The 16,848-nt window shown below is 44.3% G+C and overlaps 1 protein-coding gene across 1 annotated transcript in view; it reads left to right on the forward strand.

Annotated features, from left to right (window-relative positions):
• HSF4 (heat shock transcription factor 4) overlaps window positions 1–16,848 on the forward strand; it is a 77,711-nt gene that overhangs the window by 20,395 nt on the left and 40,468 nt on the right. The window contains exons 2-3 of the mRNA XM_077292766.1: window positions 1,686–1,794; window positions 2,652–2,779. Of these exons, the coding sequence (XP_077148881.1) occupies window positions 1,686–1,794; window positions 2,652–2,779 (237 nt within the window). The remainder of the gene's footprint in view (window positions 1–1,685; window positions 1,795–2,651; window positions 2,780–16,848) is intronic.

Raw genomic sequence — 16,848 nt, forward strand, 5'->3', positions numbered from 1 at the left:
AGTGGTGCTCATGGGAGGAGCTGCGGCTGCTGATACCAATCTCTGCCGTGGCCTGGGACAGAAGGAAAAAAATGTGGCCCCCAGAGGGAGACCGGTGCTGAAAGAAAGAGTGCATCTCTAAAAGAAGTTGTGCTCTGCATCGGGAAGACAATGCGTGGAGGACTGTGATAGTGATGTGGAACCCACAGAGTAGTTGGCCTGAGTTTGTCGCTGATGAGGACCATCTGTTGTTATAAAAAGAGACAATTCTATGTATTGTGTAACTGACAAGCCCTTTGCCTCCTTGTAGTATTACCGCCAAGTTCTGTGCCTTAAAAATAACAAAATCATTCAATACTCACCCTCTTTGGGTCCAGTTTTGTGTCTCCTCCGCTGACCGGGGACTTTGTATAGGCTGCAGTGGTGACATCATGTCAACAGCAATGCAGCCTATCACTGAGCTCAGCAGCTCTGCGTATGTGAGCTGCACAAGCCAAAAAGGGACATGGATGCCCAACATTCATTGGGAGAAAAGACTAACCTGCCTGGTCTGATTGAACAAAGAAGCAATTAGAACAGTGGTATTCCGTAGCTATCACACATTGCGAGAACTATTCAGGAATGGTTTGAGGAATGTGAGCAAGAGTTCAAGATGTTGACTTGGCCTTCAAAGTCTCCAGATCTTAATCCAATCAAGCATCTCCTACAACTTACCAGAAGCAGGTAAATAGGATTAGATTAACCCTATTTCTGCAGGTTGATAGTGTTTTTGGTAATGTCAAGTTTCCTTTAAAGGTACCGTCACACTCAGCGACGCTGCAGCGATATAGACAACGAGCCGATCGCTGCAACGTCGCTGTTTAGGTCGCTGGGAAGCTGTCACACAGACAGCTCTCTCCAGCGACCAACGATCAGGGGAACAACTTCAGCATCGTTGAAACTGTCTTCAACGATGCCGAAGTCCCCCTGCAGCACCCGGGTAACCAGGGTAAACATCGGGTTACTAAGTGCAGGGCCGCGCTTAGTAACCCGATATTTACCCTGGTTACCATTGTAAAAGTAAAAAAAAAAACACTACATACTCACCTTCTGATGTCAGTCACGTCCCCCGGCGTCCACAGGGTTACGCGCTGCTGGTGACGTCACCGCTGTGCTCTGCTTTACTGCCAGTGCTGACACATTCAATGCAGGAAGCTCTGAGCAGCAGCGCGTAACCCTGTGAACGCCTGGGGACGTGACAGACATCAGAAGGTGAGTATGTACTGTTTTTTTTTTACTTTTACAATGGTAACCAGGGTAAATATCGGGTTACTAAGCGCGGCCCTGCACTTAGTAACCCGATGTTTACCCTGGTTACAAGTGAACACATCGCTGTATCGGTGTCACACACACCGATACAGCGATGACAGCGGGTGATCAAGCGACGAAATAAAGTTCTGGACTTCTAGCTCCGACCAGTGATATCACAGCGGGATCCAGATCGCTGCTGCGTGTCAAACACAACGAGATCGCTATCCAGGACGCTGCAAAGTCACGGATCGTCGTCGTTCTCGCTGCAAAGTCGCTTAGTGTGAAGGTACCTTAACCCTATATCTGTAGGTAAATGGCGTTTTTGTTGATTTTATGTCATATTCCTTTTAAATAGCAGCTTGTTGTAAATGTTGGTGTTTTCAATCTTTGCTCTTCCTAGTTTTGCTCTTTTTCAGAATGGAACCAGTTTCCATGTCTTCGACCAAGGCAGGTTTGCCAAGGAAGTCCTGCCCAAGTACTTCAAGCACAATAACATGGCCAGTTTTGTGAGGCAGTTAAATATGTGTAAGTATATCATCAAATGCGTCCATTCAAGCAAAATGGTCAGCGCAAACAGCAGACAGCGCATACTGTTTCCATCTGTGTTGCATCCAAGTGGTCGCCATTTTTCATTACGCGTATGATCACACAAATGTATTTTTGGTCCTTGTGCTTTCCATGTGCGCAAGAGATTAAGTAGGAAACTGCATTTTTGCCTTGAGTTTTTTTAATACTAGATGTAAAATAAATGGATGTCATATGGATGTCAAAAACAGGCGACTTTTCATACGCTCATCTGAACTTAGGGCAGGTGCAGACGGACATAGATTCTCTCATTCAGGAGAAACGGGCCTATTATACAAATCACACACTGATCAAACGCTGATCAGAATGCGATCACAATATGATCCGATTCTCTTGGATGTGGAGAAAATGAAAAAAAAATTATCTTGTCCAAAAATCTTGTGCAAAAATCGGAGTGCCCTAGGATTACATCTGAGTGCAGTCTGATGTTTCTCACACACTCATTGACTTGCATGGACGAATGCGATCCAAATATCGGATTAAACTGTATACGGTGATTTTTTTCTTGGAAAGTCTCTGCCCAAGGAAAAAATCAGATGTATGCACTGCCCCATAGACTAACAATGGTCCGGATGCGATCAGATGTTTTGTTGGATCGCACTCGGACTGAAAATACGCTTTTCTGCATCTGCCCTCATGCTAAAATTCAGGGTTTTTAATTTATGAGAAAAAGGGATGGCACACTGATAATAAAATGGGCACATAGGTCAAAAATTAATGAAAATCGGATCAAAGTCAGTCTGTTTTAACGGACCTGTGAATTCCTAATATTTAGCCCATTTCATTTTTATTTTTAGATGGATTTAGAAAAGTGGTGAATATTGAACAAGGAGGACTGGTGAAGCCAGAGAGGGACGACACAGAGTTTCAACATCTGTACTTCCTGCAAGGCCATGAACATTTGCTGGAGCATATCAAGAGAAAGGTGAGGCTCAACTCTGCTTTTGTATACAATGAAGACTTTTGGACTGAACCCGTAGATATTGTCAGGATCACACTCAGTCGGAGTAGCCTTTGGAAGTGGGGAATCACCAGAAATAATACACAAGACACGTCTTGTATAGTGTATCACTGGGAAGTCTCTGAAGCACGCCTGCCTTCAAGGTGCTATCCCTTCTTTATATAGTTGTATCGGTAGGTTTAGTGGTTATACAAGTTTTACATGTTTAAACAAAGAGACAAAACAGGAAAGAAAGAAAGAAACAGTTTCGTGGGCGGCAGTTTCACAACAAACAGTACAAAGGCAATTCCACAGACAAGAAAAACAGGATTTCATACTATAGCTAAAATGTCCTTGAATGGACATGTCAATATTTATCACAAATTCTTTTTTTTTTGGTTCATTAAGGTAATCATTTTTGTTCTGCTCTTCACAATCCCCCCTTTGACATATTCCATTCAAAACCTTGTCATATAGACAATCATTTTAGTCATTCTTTTTGTGATCTTACAACAAAAAACAAACAAAAAAAAAACAAAAAAACTTTATATTCTCGTATCCATTACACAAAATTTATTTGTGCATACCGAGATACCCTTGAGTACAACCTTGAATAATACATATACACTCACTGGCCACTTTATTAGGTACACCTGTCCAACTTCTTGTTAACACTTAATTTCTAATCAGCCAATCACATGGCGGCAACTCAGTGCATTTAGGCATGTAGACATGGTCAAGACAATCTCCTGCAGTTCAAACCGAGCATCAGTATGGGGAAGAAAGGTGATTTGAGTGCCTTTGAACGTGGCATGGTTGTTGGTGCCAGAAGGGCTGGTCTGAGTATTTCAGAAACTGCTGATCTACTGGGATTTTCACGCACAACCATCTCTAGGGTTTACAGAGAATGGTCCGAAAAAGAAAAAAAATCCAGTGAGCGGCAGTTCTGTGGGCGGAAATGCCTTGTTGATGCCAGAGGTCAGAGGAGAATGGGCAGACTGGTTCGAGCTGATAGAAAGGCAACAGTGACTCAAATCGCCACCCGTTACAACCAAGGTAGGCCTAAGAGCATCTCTGAACGCACAGTGCGTCGAACTTTGAGGCAGATGGGCTACAGCAGCAGAAGACCACACCGGGTACCACTCCTTTCAGCTAAGAACAGGAAACTGAGGCTACAATTTGTACAAGCTCATCGAAATTGGACAGTAGAAGATTGGAAAAACGTTGCTTGGTCTGATGAGTCTCGATTTCTGCTGCGACATTCGGATGGTAGGGTCAGAATTTGGCGTAAACAACATGAAAGCATGGATCCATCCTGCCTTGTATGGAGCATCTTTGGGATGTGCAGCTGACAAATCTGCGGCAACTGTGTGATGCCATCATGTCAATATGGACCAAAATCTCTGAGGAATGCTTCCAGCACCTTGTTGAATCTATGCCACGAAGAATTGAGGCAGTTCTGAAGGCAAAAGGGGGTCCAACCCGTTACTAGCATGGTGTACCTAATAAAGTGGCCGGTGAGTGTATAATTACAATAACCATAACTGTATGTATTAGGCTTTGCATAATCCCGGTAACCCACCCACCGAACCCCCTGAACCAATTGGCCGGGTTAAGAAAAGAAAAGGTATCTGACCACCAGCTATCCTTATTTTGGTCATTGTCTTTGTCATACTGATCCCTGAGTCGTTGTACGTCTTTTAATTTAAATCTCATACTCATAGTACTATTTGGGTCTATATAATGACAGCAGGTGGGTCCGATGATTTGACACATACCCCCTTGTGAGGCAGTTAGGTAATCCAATACCAGGGTATGTTGGTTAGTGACTATTATAAGCTGATTCTGTACAGCTATACTAGTATTTAATATGTCCAATATATCCCAAATCTGGTCATCTAGATAATCCGTGGCTCTAACTAATTTATCCCACATCTGTGTTAACATTATTAACATCAATATCATGAGTCTTATACTGCTTTTTTGCAATGGCTTGCATGTATCCATGATGCCTTTCCTTCAAGCTTGACTGCTGTTGGAGTTGTTAACAGGACTTGGAAAGGTCCGTCAAATCTCGGTTCCAGAGTCTTTCTGGTGTGTCTTTTCACGTAGATTTGATCACCAGGTTCCAACTTGTGGCCTCCTTCGAGATTTTCTGGATCTGGAAGGGAAGCAAAAACTTGCGAATGCACTTTAGTTAAACGTTTTTGTAATTCTTGTACATAAGCAGTTAAAGTCTCAGTATTCAACATCAGTTGTTGTGGAAAATAACAACCCAAATTTGCTGCTCTACCAAAAAGAATCTCATGTGGTGACAGCTTAGCCTTCCCCCTTGGGGCGTTTCGGATGGAATACAGGGCAAGTGGTAGACACTCGGTGCAAGGCTTTCCTGTTTCTGCCATGGCCTTCTGGATTTTTAATTTTATTGTTCCATTTAATCTTTCCACTTTACCTGAACTCTGTGGGTGATACGGAGTGTGAAACTGGTTTTCTACTCCCAACATTTTCATAACATTCTGGAATATTTCTCCAGTAAAATGGGTACCCCTATCTGACTCGATCACCTCAGGCATGCCGTAACGGGGTATCAGTTCATGTGCTATTTTAATGGCAGTAGTTTTTGCTGAGGCTTTACGAACTGGATAAGCCTCTGGCCACCCTGAGAACATGTCCACACACACAAGCACATATTCGTATCCATTGTACCTAGGAAGCTGGATGTAGTCGATCTGGAGTCTTTGAAAGGGATACAGTGGTCTTACATGATGCTTGGTTGGGGTTTTAATGGTCTGACCTGGATTGTGTGCCAGGCATATAGCGCATGCAGCACACATGTTCCGAGCGAAATTACCAAAGCCTGGAGCCAACCACCTTTCTTTTACCTTGAGCGTCATACCGTTTGCCGATACATGCGTAGGTAGGTGGAGGTCACTCGCCACTGCGGGGTACCAGGCTCTGGGTAAACACAACAAAGTTCCTTTTTTCCATAATCCTTGCTGATCTTCTGCCCCTTTTTTCTGCCACTGCCCTCGTTCTTCGTCATCTACCTGTTTCTGAGCTTCCTTCAATCTCTCCTCATCATCTTCAGAGCTATCTAGTGTGTGGGCATGATGTAAGGGTTTACGTGCTGCCTGTTTTGCTGCCTTATCGGCTTTATCGTTACCCCTGGCTTCCTCGGTGTCGAGTCTCACATGTGCAGCTACCTTTATCACCGCTATTTCTTTAGTTTCTTGTGCTGCCTCCAGAATCTGTCTAATGAGGGAGGCATGTTTAACAGGTTGGCCTGAAGCAGTCATATAACCTCTGGCTCTCCATATTACGCCAAAATCGAAAATAATGCCATATGCATATCTAGAATCAGTGTATATGTTTGCTGTCTGATCTTTGGCTATTTTTAGAGCTTCAACCAATGCCGTAAGTTCTGCTTCTTGTGCAGACTGATTAGCAGGGAGAGGTTCTGCTTTCAGCACTTCATGCTGAGTTACTACCGCATAACCTGTATGAAATTGTCCATTCATATCTGCATATCTACTGCCATCTATGAAAAGTTCAAATGTAGCATTACAGAGTGGCTTGTCACGTACATTACATAAGCCCTGAGTCTCTTGTTCCATTAATTGTACACAATCATGCATTGACTTTGATGGGTCAAAGGAGTTGGAGAGTGCAGTTTCCTCAGGTATGGTACCCCCCTCAGACTCTAAAGGGAGCAAAGACGCGAGATTAAGAGTCTGAACCCTGGCAAAGGAAATGTTGGGCGGCAGTAGTAGGGAACATTGGAGACGGAGGTGTCTGGCCATTGAAATATGTTTAGGTTGGACCTGGTTAAGAATGCCATGTACATCATGAGTGGTCTGAACTAGAAGTGGGTGATCAAGAACAATCTCAGAAGCTTTATCTAATAACAGTGAAATTGCGGCTACTACTCTTAGGGTACCGTCACACTAAGCGACGCTGCAGCGATAGCGACAGCGATGCCGATCGCTGCAGCGTCGCTGTGTGGTCGCTGGAGAGCTGTCACACAGACCGCTCTCCAGCGACCAACGATGCCGAGGTCCCCGGGTAACCAGGGTAAACATCGGGTTGCTAAGCGCAGGGCCGCGCTTAGTAACCCGATGTTTACCCTGGTTACCAGCGTAAAATGTAAGTACATACTTACATGCGTCCCCCGGCGTCCGCTTCCTGTAATGACTGAGCGCCGGCAGTAGCAGGGCACAGCGGTGACGTCACCGCTGTGCTGTGCTTTCACTTTCAATTTGCGGCGCTCAGTCAGTGTGGGAAGCGGACGCCGGGGGGACGCATGTGAGTATGTAGTGTTTGGGTTTTTTTACATTTTACGCTGGTAACCAGGGTAAACATCGGGTTACTAAGCGCGGCCCTGCGCTTAGTAACCCGATGTTTACCCTGGTTACCAGCGTAAAATGTCGCTGGTATGGTTGCTTTTGCTGTCAAACACGGCGATACACGGCGACCTAGCGACCAAATAAAGTGCAGACCTTCTAGCAGCGACCAGCAATTTCACAGCGGGATCCAGATCGCTGCTGCGTGTCAAATACAGCGATATCGCTACCTAGGACGCTGCAACGTCACAGATCGCTGGCGACGTTGCTTAGTGTGACGGTACCTTTACACAAGAAGGTGCGGCTCTAGCTACAGGGTCCAGATGAGCTGATATGTATGCCACAGGTCTCTGTTTGTTTCCATGTTTTTGTGTGAGCACCCCTGTAGCATGTGAGGATATCTCAGCTGCCATCAATTGAAAAGGTTTAGTGTAGTCTGGGAGTCCCAAAGCCGGAGCTGATACCAGTGCTGTTTTCAAAGAGGAAAATGACTGTTTAGCCTCTTCACTGAGTGAATATGGTGTGTTGGCAATACAGTCATATAAAGGCTGCATGAGTTGACTTGCATGTATGATCCACTGTCTACAGTGTGAAACAATACCTAGGAAAGCACGCAGCTGTTTGTGATTCCTGGGTTCAAGCATGTTACGTATGGCTTCCGTACGTTGAGGTGTGAGGTGTCTGATGCCCTGTGATATGCAGTGACCTAAAAACACGACTGTTTGTTGACAAGCCTGGAGTTTCTGTCTATTTACTTTACAGCCTTCTTGCGCTAGGAAAATTAAGAAATTAACAGTTGAGGTAACTGCCGTCTGCTCATCAGGGCAACAAATAAGTAAGTCATCTACATACTGTAGAATGACTACTCCTGGTTCTGGGGTGAAATTTTTCAGCACGGTCTGCATTGCTTCAGAGTACAAAGTTGGTGAGTGTACCATACCTTGTGGCAATCTTGTCCATGCTAATTGTTTACCCTTGAATGTAAAGGCAAACAAATGCCAACAGTTCTTATGTAGTGGCACAGAAAAAAATGCGTTTGATAAGTCAATTACCATAAAATATGCAGCAGTGCTGGGAATTTGAGACAGTAAGGTATGAGGATTCGGTACCACAGGGGTGACCGGTGCCAAAACCTTATTGATTTCCCGTAAGTCGTGCACCATGCGATATTTCACCATAGTTTCTTTGGAGGACACTTTCTTTTTAACAGGATATAAGGGTGTATTGGCGGGTGACCTGATTTCTACCAAAACACCTTGTAACACATAATCCTGAATTTGTTGAGAAATCGCCTGTTCTTGCTGGGCGCTGATGGGGTATTGCCTGAGCTGAGGTAAAATGGTTCCCGGGGCAGTTTCTAACAGTATAGGAGCTACTGATAAAAATCCTACATCAGTGTCTCCTTTTGCCCATAGGCTGTCAGGAACCCGAGACAAGTCAATTTTTGCTTGTTGAGTGTAAATTTCGGGAAAATCCTCCATTGCCTGTATTCTAACATATTGTTCCAGAGTTTCTGCATCTTCAGGGATGGTCAGCATAACTGTGCCATCTTCTCTAAAATGGATGTTTGCATGCATTTTACTTAAGACATCAGTACCCAACAAGCAGGTAGGTGCACCTTTAGCAAATAAAAATTTGGATACAAAAGTTTTAGGGCCAAAGCTCACATTTAAAGGTTTTGTAAAGGGCAACGCCTGAATTTTACCATCATACCCTTCTGCATATGTAACCTTTGAGGATATATTGTCAGGATATGGTAAAAAGTCCTGATTTAAAATGGAGGATGTTGCTCCCGTATCTATCAGAAAAGGTACATTTTTACCCTCAACCTCAACTTGTATTATTGGTCTTCTAGAAGGAAGAGAGACCTGCATAACCTTCAGTCATTCTGAGCTGTCTGTTTGATCAGGCGCTGGGTTATTTATCCTATTTTTGGGTAAAAAGGTTCCTGAATTTATATCTGCTTTTCTCTTCCTACATTCCCTTTGGAAATGTCCTGGCTTCTTACAGTAATGACAAGTAAACTTTTGATTAGCAGAGCCAGTATTAGCCTGTGCAATTCTTACTGGCTTAGAATTTTCTCTTAAGTCCATTTCTATCCCTACAGCTTTCTGTCTAGCCAGGTGTGGGTCTTCCAAGGTTCTCCAATCAGGGGTTGCGGCCTTAAGCTTTTCCTTCACTTTTGGAGACAATCCATCTATAAAGGTTTTTGTAACTAACCTCATCATTCCTGGAGCGGTTAGATCCATGCCTTCATCTCTGAAATTATTTTCTACACTTAGATAATATTCGTCTACTGATTGTCCAGATTTCTGAGCCATCACTCCCGTTGTTCCTCTCTGCCTCTGTCTCTCCCTCATGAAAACCATTAAGTGATCTACAAATTGCGTACCTGATTCTATCGTTTGTAAGGCACCATCTCCTGCTTGGGGCCTATGTACCTGTAGATTTGCTAATAGCTCCTGGAAGAGTCCAGGAGTCATTTTCATTCTACATAATTCTTCTCCATCTGCCCAAACTCCTGCGTGAGTCTGCATAATTTGCTGTATATATTGTGCAAATCTAACTGGACACTGGGTGGGATCTGGTGCGTTATGCAAGAGAGACATGCCTTCAGCGGGGGACCAAGGGAAATATTGTCGAGTTTGGTGGTATCTAGTTCCCATTACTCAGTCAGCACCAGGTTCCCTAAAGGGTCTTGGTACTACCCTAACAGGGGCAAGTACAGCGCCATGTCTAGGTGTACCACAGGCTAGGCAATCATTTCTCCAGTCTGGATTTTGTTGTCCACAGTGTGGACATACCCATCCTCCTGGTCCGGCTAAACTTTGAGGTGGTGTTTGGAGAAAAGATGGGGCATGTGGGTTAAGGTATGGGGGTGGGGTATTTTTAGATTCCACATTTTGTTTTTCTCCACAGCCTGCGGGTCTAATACACCACTTTTTACTCTGTTGATTATATGTCCATCCCTCATTTTCTGCTACCCTAGAGACATCAATCAATGCTTGGATCTGATCTATCCATTTCTTGTCTCTTATTATGCCTTTTTTTCTTTCCTGAATTCCTTCCCATAGTTTTCTACTAAAAGCTTCTGCCCTAGTAACTCCAAACTTACTAAAAATCTTTTTCAGCCCCTTAGTGGCATCTTCACCACTTCTCTCCTTTATGATAGTATAGATATCTAATTCTTCTGGTTCCGACTTTGTTTGCTTATTCCCCATTTTCTTATCCTGAGCTTTCTTGCCCTAGGTGGCGTTTGGGTATGAGAATACCTCGTTACCTTCTTCCTAAGGAGCTAGGATGTCTTTTTCTTGCCCTAGGTGGCGTTTGGGTATGAGAATACCTCGTTACCTTCTTCCTAAGGAGCTAGGGTGTTTAAACTGTGTTGATGTAAGAAAATCCTGATTCCTACACTTATAGCAAACAACACAAATGCAACCAGACAGAAAAAGAAAAAGAACATACAACGTATCTTGTCCCAGGCTAATTTATCTGTCCTGGGCTCATACTATCATACACAACGTATTCTTGTCCCAGGCTAATTTATCTGTCCTGGGCTCATACTATCATACACTTATCCGTCACCAGGTTTTTGTCAAAGACAGGATCAGAGATTGAACATAGGCGCGGAGGTCTCCCCGAAAGGACGCAACCACGTTGCCCAGTGGGACAGTCACTTCTTCTGTTTCAACACCCTGGGCGGCTTATAGGGCTATTCTCAACTTCCACACACCTTTTATTCACATTCACTCTCATTCAATGCCGTACTCCGTGAGGTGATCAATTCCTAAATAGTTCAAGAACCCGAGCTATAGGTATCCTCCTCTACTAGAACTACCCGCTAAAGAACACGACACAGAAAATCTTACGGACAGTGCAGGGCAGATATAAGAGATCTAACAGTGTCTCTTACCTGGCCAGGTTTTTGTTCATCTGCCGTCCATTATCCCAGATTCTCTTTTCGTTTGTATTCTGCCGGTGTTCTTGAAGGAATACACAGACCTCGGGTCCCTGTTCAGGCGCCAGGAAATGTCAGGATCACACTCAGTCGGAGTAGCCTTTGGAAGTGGGGAATCACCAGAAATAATACACAAGACACGTCTTGTATAGTGTATCACTGGGAAGTCTCTGAAGCACGCCTGCCTTCAAGGTGCTATCCCTTCTTTATATAGTTGTATCGGTAGGTTTAGTGGTTATACAAGTTTTACATGTTTAAACAAAGAGACAAAACAGGAAAGAAAGAAAGAAACAGTTTCGTGGGCGGCAGTTTCACAACAAACAGTACAAAGGCAATTCCACAGACAAGAAAAACAGGATTTCATACTATAGCTAAAATGTCCTTGAATGGACATGTCAATATTTATCACAAATTCTTTTTTTTTTGGTTCATTGAGGTAATCATTTTTGTTCTGCTCTTCACAATATTGACAGGTTTGACTGACGGTCTAATGTGTAGCCTTGTAGATTATGAGCCCTCGCGGGCAGGTTCCTCCTGTACCAGTTGGTGGCTCGTTTTATTATTGTACTAGTTTTTTGTTATGTATACCTCTGCTCACATGTAAAGCGCCATGGTTCTCCCTGAGATAAGGCACCCTGTGTAAGTCGGAGGCTCTCTCATGAAGAACATAGAAGCGCTCCTTGGTATGGGAGTTTGCTGAGATGGCTGTCGACCGAACAGTCAGCAGAAGCATTGTTTGTTTTAATTTTTCTGCCAATATGGCCGTGTGAGGGCTTATTTTTTGCAAGACAAGTTGTACTTTTGAACAATAACATTGGCTTTACCACAGGGCCGGACTGGGACTAAAATTCAGCCCTGGCATTTGAAGTCACACAGGCCCACTTGTCACATGGTGACTGTATAATATCTTTGTGCACCTGTAGGTTACAAGAAGTGAGGGGAGTGTAACACGACTATATATCATACAGTCACAGACGGCCCAGTATTACAGCTCAGAATTATTTATTGCTCCTAGGCCGGGGTCATACACTTGGCATATCTTTGACTGCACTGGTATGATATCTGAGTGCAGTGCGTTGTGTCACTCGCACCCATACACTTGTATGGGGGTGCGAGTGAGCCAAATCTCGCTGCCAATTACGGCATGCTGCCACTGTTCTCTCATGCCAATTCAGCATCCGAAAATAATCGCTGAGCTGCTCTGCCCCATAGAATAACACTGGGCCGAGTGCTATCCGATACATCACATAGCACTACACCCAAACAAACTGCGCTTTATCCACACTCCACAGATCTAGTGTCTACAGTTCTCATGTCACGTCATTAACGCTGCAGCCAATCAGGAGCTCAGAAGCTAATTCTCTGCATCGCTATTGCCGTGATGTCAGAGATACAGACAATAACAGACGCCGGGTGCTGCAGCAGTGGGTATTCTTTTACAACAAACTGCAGAGGAGGAACAGGTGTAAGTCTTCAATTGTACATATTGTATATATGTATGTATATCTAAATTTAGTTTTTTTAAGCTCACTGAAGTATAAATGACAAGATAACTTAATTCTGGCTCTTGATATGATTAGAAAGATATCAAATTTAATTTTTTTTTTTTTACATTTTTCTTTTCCTCAAAAAAAATAATTGACCATTAACAGTAATTTTTCTGTTTGGAGTTGTCATTGATATACAATTGAATTTAAGGTTTACTCCGGCATCATTTATTTCTACATTGGGAACTGAGTGGTGCTGATACCCTGCGGTGAAACCATGCCCACCAAGACACGGCCATGATAGCTGCCATTCAGGCATCTGTCCCGTTGGGTATTTGTACACTATGTCTTCACCGCTGCTCGCTTCCCAATGCAGAAGTAAGCAGCACTGAGCAAACCCTTTAAAGTGAACTTGACCGCTGATACTTGCTGAGTGACCCATGGGCAGCACATATTCGGCACCGTCTGTATAATCTAAGCCCGTATGCCTTGGTCCTCGGCAGCGTTTACCCTGAAACACCGCAACATTTCAGAGTCAACCATACCTTTCTGGAATCATGCAGCCAATATCTGATACATGCGGCCTGTGGATGCATAAGGCTATGTTTCCACGTGGCGTATTCCGAGCGCTTTGGACGCAGTGGACACCCGCCCCGTCCAAAGCGCTGCCAGCTTTTGTATGCGCGGTGATCCAGCAAATGTTCATTAACCGTGCAGAATCACCGCATCCTGTAACATAGACTGTGATATTTATCTTGTGGAGACTGAGCGTCTCCGTAAGATAAATAGACATGCGGTCTGGAGAGACGCGCCGCATGTTCGTCCCCGCAGGGAAGCCGTAGGTATCCCTACACGCATAGTGGAGACGGGATTTCATAAAATCCCCTCCACTATGCTGTAACATTTGGACGCTGCATCCAATACACAGCAAATACGCCACATGGAAACATACCCTCAGCCATCAGATTTCCTTTAAGATCCCATAGTTGACTATTATCCCTGCTTTTGAGGAGAACTATAACTCACAGCATGTACAGCAGCTCCTATGGCATGCTGGGAGTTATAGTTCACAGGAATGGTGGTTTTCTTTTGAGATAGTGCCATGGAAGAAGAGTGGACACAGCTTTTTTTTCTTAATTCTATTAATGCTTGCCTGTAACTTCTTTGCTAGCTCCAGGTACAACTCCGGGGCTTTTGTGCTTTTGCTCCGTGCACGCAGGGCAAGGTTATCAGCAGCTCGTAAATCCATTCTGTTCCTGCCGCCTTGGTGGACAGGAGGAAGTGGGCGGTCTGATGTCCTGACTCCAAACAAGCGGCTGCATTAAGGGGCAGGGTCGGGGCAGCACAGAAGAGCAGAGCGCGCCTCTCCCCCCTCCTCATGCCCTGTGGCTGTTACCTCACCGCAGCTGGTGATCAGGTCATAAGACCGCGGCCATCAACTTCATCCTGTCGGCAGCGGTGATTTTGGAAGTGCAGCGTGATCGTGTGCACAAGGCAAGCTGATGCTGCCTAGTGTGCTGGCTGCAGAAAACAGAACGCCGGCTGACAGCTTGAAGGGGGTCAACAGATTGAGCGGCCCACTGCAGGGACCGGCCCTTCTGGCATTTGCCAGAAATGCCCGATGGCCAGTCCGGCCCTGCTTTACCATGTTGTGCAACAGAAAACAGGAAATAAATTCCAAGTGTGGTGAAATTGCAAAATAAAGTGCAATCCCACACTTGTTTTTTGTTTGGCTTTTTTTCTAGGTTCACTAAATGCTAAAACAGACCTGCCATTATGATTCTCCAGGTCATTACGAGTTCATAGACACCAAACATTCTTTTTTATCTAAGTGATGAAAAAAATGTCCAAAGTTTGTTTAAAAAAAAATATATATTTGCGCTATTTTCCGAGACTCATAGCGTCTCTATTTTTCATGATCTCGGGTTGGGTGGTGGCTTATTTTTTGCGTGCCAAGCTGAAGTTTTTAATGATACCTTTTTTGTGCAGAAATCGATCTTATGATCTCTCGTTATTGCATTTTAATGCAATGTCACAGTGACCAAAACAACAAACTTAATTCTGGCGTTTTGATTTTTTCTCGCTACGCCGTTTAGTGATCAGGTTAATCCTTGCTTTTATTGATAGATCGGGCGATTCCTAATGCGGCAATATAAAATATGTCTATGTTGGATTTTATTTTTATTGAAAGGGGGTGATTTAAACTTTTATATTTTCTTTATTTTTCTCATATTTTTAAAAACATTTTTTTTAAACTTTTGGCATGCTTCAATAGCCTACATGGGAGGCTAGAATTTGCCACAACTTGATCGGCTCTGCTACATAGAGGCAATGCTCAGATCGCCTCTATGTAGCTGAATTGCAGACTTGCTATGAGTGCCAGCGCTGACTGTTATGATCTGGTGGCCTAAGAGCAGCATGAGACGTACTCTGGAGAAGGTGGTACCTGTACTGACCGCAGACCCTGAACTTAACACTGCAACTAGAAGTAGCCGTGGAATGTACCTAGCGCTCCCTAGACATCTCGACACAGCCGGAGGACTAATTACCCCTAGAGATAGAAAAGGGAAAACTATCTTGCCTCAGAGAAAATCCCCAAAAGATAGGCAGCCCCCCACAAATATTGACTGTGAAAGGAGAGGGAAAAAACATACACAGACTGAAATGAGAATTTAGCAAAGGAGGCGACTTCTAGCTAAATAGAAAGGATAGGACAGAGTACTATGCGGTCAGTATTAAAACACTAGAAAATATCCACCACAGAAAATACAAATCTCCACAGCTAACTAAAGATATGGAGGGTATATCTGCATCTCCAGAGATACCAGCTTGGCTAAACAAATCCTTATACAGACCAAGCTGGACAAGACAAAAACATGGAAAAGAACTGAGGCCACAGCATGTAGACAGAAAAATCAAGGCCAGAACTTATCTTTGTTGAAATAAACTGCAAAGCAGAAGAGACCAGAAAGGGATGTGAATCCTCCAGGAACAATGGACAACTGGCACTGACTAAAGGGTGAAGCAAGACTAAATAGCCCAGTCAAAATTGCAAGAAGTGAACACACCTGATAAATGCTGTGATTCAGAGACAGCAGCACTACCACTTACAACCACCAGAGGGAGCCCAAGAGCAGAATTCACAACAGTACCCCCCCCCTTGAGGAGGGGTCACCGAACCTCCACCAGGGCCCCCAGGCCGATCCGGACGTGCCAAATGAAAGGCACGAACCAAATCATCAGCATGAACATCGGAGGCAACAACCCAAGAATTATCCTCCTGGCCATAACCCTTCCATTTGACAAGATACTGAAGCTTCCGCCTCGAAAAACGAGAATCCAAAATCTTCTCAACCACGTACTCCAACTCCCCATCAATCAACACCATGGCAGGAGGATCAACAGAGGGAACAACGGGCACCACATATTTCCGCAACAAAGATCTATGAAAAACATTATGAATGGAAAAAGAGGCTGGAAGGGCCAAACGAAAAGACACTGGATTGATAATCTCAGAAATCCTATAAGGGCCAATAAACTGAGGCTTAAACTTAGGGGAAGAAACCTTCATAGGGACATGACGGGAAGACAACCAGACCAAATCCCCAACCCGAAGCCGGGAACCAACACACCGACGACGGTTAACAAAACGCTGAGCCCCCTCCTGAGACAACACCAAATTGTTAACAACATGAGCCCAAATTTGCTGCAACCTGTCAACCACAGAGTCCACCCCAGGACAATCAGAAGGCTCAACCTGCCCCGAAGAAAAACGAGGATGAAAACCAGAGTTACAAAAGAAGGGTGAAACCAAGGTAGCAGAACTAGCCCGATTATTAAGGGCAAACTCGGCCAATGGCAAGAAAGCCACCCAATCATCCTGATCAGCAGACACAAAGCATCTCAAATAAGTTTCCAAAGTCTGATTAGTTCGCTCGGTTTGGCCATTTGTCTGAGGATGAAATGCGGAAGAAAAAGACAAATCAATGCCCAGCCTAGCACAAAAGGCAGGCCAAAACCTAGAAACAAACTGGGAACCTCTATCGGACACAATATTCTCCGGAATGCCATGCAAACGAACCACATGCTGAAAAAACTACGGAACCAAATCAGAAGAGGAAGGCAACTTAGGCAAAGGTACCAAATGAACCATCTTAGAAAACCGGTCACAAACCACCCAGATAACTGACATTCTCTGGGAAACCGGAAGATCCGAAATAAAATCCATAGAAATATGCGTCCAGGGCCTCTCAGGGACCAGCAAAGGCA

The sequence above is a fragment of the Ranitomeya variabilis genome, chromosome 2 (assembly GCF_051348905.1).
Source record: "Ranitomeya variabilis isolate aRanVar5 chromosome 2, aRanVar5.hap1, whole genome shotgun sequence".
In the NCBI taxonomy this organism is placed as follows: domain Eukaryota; kingdom Metazoa; phylum Chordata; class Amphibia; order Anura; family Dendrobatidae; genus Ranitomeya; species Ranitomeya variabilis.